This window comes from Ictalurus punctatus, chromosome 20 (genome assembly GCF_001660625.3).
Source record: "Ictalurus punctatus breed USDA103 chromosome 20, Coco_2.0, whole genome shotgun sequence".
Lineage (NCBI taxonomy): Eukaryota > Metazoa > Chordata > Actinopteri > Siluriformes > Ictaluridae > Ictalurus > Ictalurus punctatus.
In genome coordinates, this window is record NC_030435.2 from 18,320,227 (window position 1) to 18,327,813 (window position 7,587).

Consider the following 7,587-nt stretch of genomic DNA (forward strand, 5'->3'; position numbering starts at 1 on the left):
GCTACAGAATATACTGAGCAAAAACCACACAGATAACTTTCGAAGGAGCATCGAAGGCTGCACATGCTCGACTTTTATAGCATATCCAAAAAAAAAAAAAAAAAAAAAAAAAGGGGGGGGGGGGTGTCTAAATGTTTCATCCTGTCAGTTTTGACTAACAATTAAGTAGATTGATTAAGTCATCTGCTGTATATAAATATTAAAAGTTTCCTTTGTTTAGGGTGTAAGAGAAGGAGAGCTGATCATGTGTAATAAGAGGATGCGTATGGAGGCTGTGTTCAATACCTAATATTGCTGTACACCCTGATAATGAAGATTCCACTTTGGAAGGCTTGGGGATTCATAAAGAAATTTCTTATAATAAGAAATGTTCGAAAATGTTAGGGTTCAATCTTAGAGGAAGCTTTCTGGCGGCACTTTTAAGGGTTCGAATAGCAAGAAAATCAAAAGTACCTGGAACCGTTTAGTTTAAGAGTTTTAAGAGGTTACTAGATGATGTCAAAATACCACCAGAGGCACACAGAAATGAACTGCTGCATGGATATTTATTTGTCTGCCTGTTTGTTTGTTTGTTTGTTTGTTTACCAGGGGTCCATGTAGCAGTTCCTTTTTTTTTGTATGCTTCAGATTGAATTTTAACATGATAGATAGATTTTAAAGATGTTTTTTTTTTAAAAAAAGAAAGAACAAAAGAAAAATACTCTTACAAACAAAAGGCTCTGGGTCGTCCCTTAAGGAATCGTACTGTCTAAATGAACCCCTATACGTTCCTAGTGAAAACCTTCATCATTAGAGTGTACTGCAATATTAGGTACATATCAACGCTCCCTATTTCACTTCCCCAACCAAACACCTGCATCACCCTTTTAACATTTATATACAATAAATGACCATCTGAAATAGTGCAACAAAATGTAACCTCCTTGGCTGTTCGTCACAAGGTCCATGTAGCAGTTCATTTGTTTCCCAGTGATATCAAGTTATTAATTATTGTTTTGATTTGTAAATGCTAAAAAAAAAAAAAAAATCACAGGAAAATGTGAAAATATCTTCTGTGGACAAACACAATGAGAAAATATATTTTTGTAAATGTGGTAGCATAAAAACATGTTAGATAGCTATCTTTGTAACGCTTGTGATATTGCAAGAGAAGTTCAGATGCACTGCAACAAGTGGATCCCGCATGTCCATTGTATCATGGAAGTTTTATCAGAATTCACAACAAAACCATTTAATTTCCACTAAGTTCCAGGCTTGAAAATAGATCGCAGGAGTGTGGGAGTACTGGAGCAAGTTTGTGCTAGTATATAGCAACGTGAAATAACACTGCCAATGTAAAGTACAACAGAGTAGGTGTCAGTTGGAATTGCTGTTGCTGGACTGTGTGTTTGAAATAGATGAAGATAAAAGTATTGTGGCAGAATTATCATGAACAGATGACGTAGTCATGATCTTCAGTGAGTAAATTTTAGTGCTATTTCCCCCTGTGTGTATACGCAGGGTTTGTTGCCTCCTACCACTCTTTCTCAAGAGAGAATGTGGCTCCTGGAGAAGATCCGTGGCTCTGTGGAAGGCAACGTTCTCCGTCATCGGGACTCGGGTGACAGCCAGTCCAAAGGACCCACCCACAGCAATGTGCTCACGCCCGATAAGATCCCAGACTTCTTTATCCCACCCAAGTTGGTGTGCTGCCCCCCAGAGGCCGATACGCCAGAGATGAAGCCCAAGAACGGGCTGCACTCCTCCACATCCGAGCAGACCATCTGCAGCAAGACGCCTCAGGGTGGCTCACGCAGCCCGCGCCTCATCTGCAAGCTCACTGGGGACACCAAGAACTTGCTCAAGGCTGCTAACCGCCACATCATCCAGATCGAGAGTGCTGATGACTTAGCAGCAGGTGACGTTGGCGAGCTCACCACCAATGCTGACCCACAGTCCCAAACAGCCATGTCTTTGCCCTATGTGCCCAAAGCGCAGACCTCGTATGGCTTTACCACTTTGATGGAGAGCCCTCACACACGGCGCAAGGAGTCACTATTCCACAGTGACCCCACCAGTCCGCTGACATCCCCCAATACTCAGCGTAAGACACAAAGCAACAGCAACCAGCTCAACCCAAGTGACTGCAATACATCACACTCCAACCCATATCGCTACTTCAGTGGAGGCGAGAGCGACACATGCTCCTCAGCAGAGTCTTCACCATTCAGCTCACCTTTGCTCTCAAGGTCGGCCTCGCTTCTCAGAATGTTCACCCATGAGACCCAGGCTAAAGTTTCACGTGCCAAACGCTCATTCGCCCGCCACAGCTCCCTCTCGACGGACGATTGTAGTTCGGTGGAGACCAGTCCCAACATCCAGCGGCGCTTCAGATGTCCACCGTCGCCTGCATTCAGAAGCCGCAAAGCAGGCGCCAATGTCGAACGCCTCACTCAGCATACCGTCAAACTGCACAAAGGGGGGACGCTGTGTCTGTGCACGGACTACGACACGGAGGCGGCACGTCTCCGGGTGCGCGTGCTTGCTGCTGAAGACCTTTACGATAAGCAGGTCGATGTGAAGAGCATCAACTGCTGTGTAGCACTCTACCTGAACCCAGGCAAGCTGCAGAAGCAGAGAAGCAACATCATCAAAAACAGCCGCAATCCCGTCTTCAACGAGGACTTCTTCTTTGACTCCTTGCCTGCTGCACAGGTCAAGAACCTGGCGATAAAGATGAAGGTGGTAAACAAAGGCACCAGCCTGAAACGGGACACGTTGCTTGGGGAGAGGGAGGTGCCTCTTAAAGATCTGCTGCCTGGCTTTTAGTGCCAACCACAACAGACTCCACCAAACAGAAAGTACACGCAGCCTGGACTGAATCCAGAGCATACAAAATGTTCACTATAATGTTGTTTTTCCTTCCTTCTTCCTGCTGCAAGAGGTGACCTTTCCAGTTTGAAGACTGACAGTGTGTTATTGACAAGGGTTGTGTGTGTATGTTCAGGGCATGTCAGTATTTGAACTGTATGTAAAGCTAGCTGTTCTTTCAAGTGTGTGTATGTGTGTGTGTGTGTGTGTGTGTGTGTGTGTCTGGCTCACTATGGCAACCCATGTCTGTAGACGCCAGCTAACATCTGTACAGCTGATGATGCAGCTGCTCTGCACTGTGCACGTGTACAAAGAGGCTTTGAAGTGCCACAATGACAAATGCAAATGCATGCTTCATATCTGGTTTGAAATTCTAAACTTGTGAACGTGACAAAGACTTTTGTATTTGCTATCACCGTACTGCGTACTTATCACTGGAGCATGTGAGTGATCTTCTTGTTGGATTGTTCTTGCTTATAGTACTTTGGTTCTCTGTTATAATTCTGCTTATTTTCACTGAGGAGATTTGTGGGTCGAATTCACCCTCCAGCCTTATAAACGAGATAAGCTGCACATGTCGACTGATACATCGCGAAACGGAAACCTCACTGTACAACACTAATCAATTGTTGCTGTAAATAATAACTGCCTATCCATGTTGTACCTATGTATGACAGACATACAGTATACTTGAGTATTTGCACAATTGTCTTGGCATGTTTGTTGAAATTTATGTGTACGGCTGAGACTAACTTGCACAGATAAACGCATTAGCTTTTTCTTACCACTTGTTGAACACATCGGGAGTACCGGAACAGCTAATGGTTAACAACTGTGATGGAAAGTAGTGCCGGTATTTATTTGACTGTTTTATAGCGTCGGGATTTTTATGTTTTCAATGTAGCCAATTTGAATTCCTTATTATAAATCATCTTAATAGTATTAGTGTAATGGGCCCAAAATGGCCCCGGGTCCTTGTAAGCCTTCTTATTTTTCATTTACGGAGCCTGGAGAGATCTGTAATCTAATTAGCATTTAGGAGTCTCTGCAGTATAGCACAAATGAAAGTCAAAGTCACTGTTGGCAGACTTCATGGTTGTTCAGTAGAGAATAGCACTTCTGGGCTGTTTTTTTGTTTGTTTGTTTGTTTATTCTTTTTAAAATTGAATATCTAACAAATATCCTTACAAAAAATAACCTCATGAAAAAAAATTTAATTTTATCAAGCTATTTATTACTCCTAAGGGTGGGAACAATTACAGAGATGTATTTGGTGCTAGATGTGTTGGCTTTTAAGAAAGAGAGAGAGAGAGAGAGAGAGAGAGAGAGAGAGAGAGAGAGAGAGAGAGTCAGTCATCCATTGTCAGACTGTATTTTACATAAAGCTTAATAATTACACTCGATAGAATCTGCAGGGACCAGACCATTTTAAATCCATTTCCTGGGTTTTCTTACATTGACGGAACGAATCATACATTTCTAGCTCTATTTCGAGCACTCATTTGCAACAATCAAATTTCAGGTATTAGATTCCCTATTAGCTTTACTTCAATGGCAGGGACTGTGATTCTCTACACCACCATCAGAAGTACAATTACACAAGGGGGAATGAATTCGGACCGCTTGAAATCTCTCAAATTAAAATGGCTGAAAGAAGGCCCTGCAGTCTTTTGGTGGAAGTGAAAGGACTCAGCGAGGGCATTCGATTGATATTCATTTCACTATCTGCGTTTCTGTAGATCAGATTAAACTGTCTGGCGCTTGTGTTTAAAAGCGAATATAAAATATGAAGTGCCTATCCACTGAACTTGATGCCTGTCCTCCTGTCTGTCAAGACGTAGGCCTCTGTGTGCGACCTTCCTCTTCCCTTATTACTGTGTGCAGGTGCGTTATCAACACTACCTTTATTAAGTCCAAATAGACGTACTGTAATATTGTACCTCCGAGTTATATAGTGTAGGTGTTTCTATATTTTCTGACGCTGGTGGATATTGTTGGTTTTGAGTTGATGCGTTCGTCATTGTGGGCTTTTATTGTTTATTACACCGAGCCGAGATTCCAGCAGCGACTTGATTCTTCGCCCAACTCTGTTTTCTGAACTCTGTTTCCCTTCTATTTCTCCTTTCCAATTTTACATTGATCCTCCAGATCCAAAGTGAAACATGCTATTGACCTGTCTATTTCGGTGCCTCGTTCAATAAAAGTTGTGTAGATGGTGATTTTCCTTGCTGTCTTTTTTTCACCTACGCACCATGGAGAAAAGCATGCAACGGTCTCTGTATTCTTAGATATAGACATTTAAAACACTTTTTTTTTAAAAAAAAAAAAACAACAACAACTTTATTATTAAGAGTGAGCATACTGGAGCTTATTGCATTTTCTGTATATTCTATAAATGAATTTTGGTTCTTAGAATTTCTTTAGTCACATGGTATAATTAAGTAAACTGAAATGCTTATTGTGTGCTTTATCTGCAAAAAATTATAACCTTTAATGAATAATCATTATCTTGTGACAATATAAGATATACAGTAGATTTATGAAACTTTTAAGTAACACTCCATTGCCTTTAAAGTAAAATTTCACCCTGAAACACATTCAATATGTTTATATTGAAATATTTGTGACGTGTTAGTGATTCTGGAGCTAATTTGCTAGCTGGTGCTGTATTTTCTGTATTGGCATGAGAGATTTGTTGTTGTCTGCACTCTGACATCACAACTCCAGTTACAATGGCATTTAATACGAGAATTTTTTTTTTTCAACAATCTCAAACATAATGGATAACTGTCAGTTCTCAGCGTTGGCTCCTAAAGAACAATATAAGTATGATGCACTTGTACTGAGTTACAGCAGGCGTTCAGCTAGCTAGTGACCTACAAGATGGCAGGTAAGAAGGTGAGACAGATTTATAGATTAAAGGACTAGTGAAGTGCTACTGCGTCGTTATGTGTACGTAGAGATGATGCAAGGAATAAATCCCAATGTGGGTAAAGTAGGAAACCAAACTAAAATGGACCAAAAGACAGATGAAAGCAGTGCAAATTAAAAACTCAAAATTGCAAGACATGTAATGACATAATGTAAGACAACAAAAGAGTGAAAGTAGCGCTAGCTATAGAGGATATTAATGTAACAATTACATACTGTATATCAGTGTAACTGCTCATTCTTAACGCTACTTTTAAACTGTTTTCATTGTTATCAGTAAATGTAATACAGTGCATCCGGAAAGTATTCACAGCGCTTCACTTTTCCCACATTTTGTTATGTTACAGTCTTATTCCAAAATGGATTCAATTCATTATTTTCCTCAAAATTCTACAAACAATACCCCATAATGAGAACGTGAAAGAAGTTGGTTTGAAATCTTTGCAAATTTATTAAAAATAAAAAAAACAAAGAAAGCACATGTACATAAGTATTCACAGCCTTTGTTCAATACTTTGATGAAGCAGCTTTGGCACTAATTACAGCCTCAAGTCTTTTTGAGTATGATGCTACAAGCTTGAAACACCTATTTTGGGGCAGTTTCTCCCATTCTTCTTTGCAGGACCTCTCGAGCTCCATCAGGTTGGATGGGGAGCGTTGGTGCACAGCCATTTTCAGATCTCTCCAGAGATGTTCAGTCGGGTTCAAGTCTGGGCTCTGGCTGGGCCACTCAAGGACATTCACAGAGTTGTCCTGTAGCCACGCCTTTGTTATCATGGCTGTGTGCTTAGGGTCGTTGTCCTGTTGGAAGATGAACCTGCGCCCCAGTCTGAAGTCCAGAGCGCTCTGGAGCAGGTTTTCATCAAGGATGTCTCTGTACATTGCTGCATTCATCTTTCCCTCGATCCTGACTAGTCTCCCAGTTCCTGCCGCTGAAAAATATCCCCACAGCATGATGCTGCCACCACCATGCTTCACTGTAGGGATGGTATTGGCCAGGTGATGAGTGGTGCCTGGTTTCCTCTAGACATGACGCTTGCCATTCAGGCCATCAGACCAGAGAATTTTGTTTCTCATGGTCTGAGAGTCCTTCAGCTGTCTTATGGCAAACTCCAGGCGGGCTGTCATGTGCCTTTTACTGAGGAGTGGCTTCCGTCTGGCCACTCTACCATTCAGGCCTGATTGGTGGAGTTCTGCAGAGATGGTTGTTCTTCTGGAAGGTTCTCCTCTCTCCACAGAGACGCGCTGATCTCTGTCAGAGTGACCATCGGGTTTTTGGTCACCTCCTCGACTAAGGCCCTTCTCCCCCGATCGCTCAGTTTGGCCGGGCGGCCAGCTCTAGGAAGAGTCCTGCTGCTTCCAGACTTCTTCCATTTACAGATGATGGAGGCCGCTGTGCTCATTGGGACCTCCAATGCTGCAGAAATGTTTCTGTACCCTTCCCCCAGATCTGTGCCTCGATACAATCCTGTCTCGGAGGTCTACACACAATTCCTTGGACTTCATGGCTTGGTTTGTGCTCTGACATGCATTGTTAGCTGTGGGACCTTATATAGACAGGTGTGTGCCTTTCCAAATCATGTCCAATCAACTGAATTTACCACAGGTGGACTCCAGTCAAGTTGTAGAAGCATCTCAAGGATGATCAGTGGAAACAGGATGCACCTGAGCTCAATTTTGAGTGTCATGGCAAAGGCTGTGAATACTTATGTACATGTGCTTTTTTTTTTTTTTGGTTTTTATTTTTAATAAATTTGCAAAGATTTCAAACAAACTTCTTTCACATTGTCATTATGGGGTATTGTT

At 41.9% G+C, this 7,587-nt stretch overlaps 1 protein-coding gene across 1 annotated transcript in view; it reads left to right on the forward strand.

The window, feature by feature from the left end:
- The window catches only part of LOC108280212 (C2 calcium-dependent domain-containing protein 4C), a 5,871-nt gene extending 797 nt beyond the window's left edge, over positions 1–5,074 (forward strand). The window contains exon 2 of the mRNA XM_017495043.3: positions 1,501–5,074. Within this exon, the coding sequence (XP_017350532.1) occupies positions 1,537–2,808 (1,272 nt within the window). The 5' untranslated portion in view covers positions 1,501–1,536 and the 3' untranslated portion in view covers positions 2,809–5,074. The remainder of the gene's footprint in view (positions 1–1,500) is intronic.
- Positions 5,075–7,587: the final 2,513 nt, after the last annotated feature.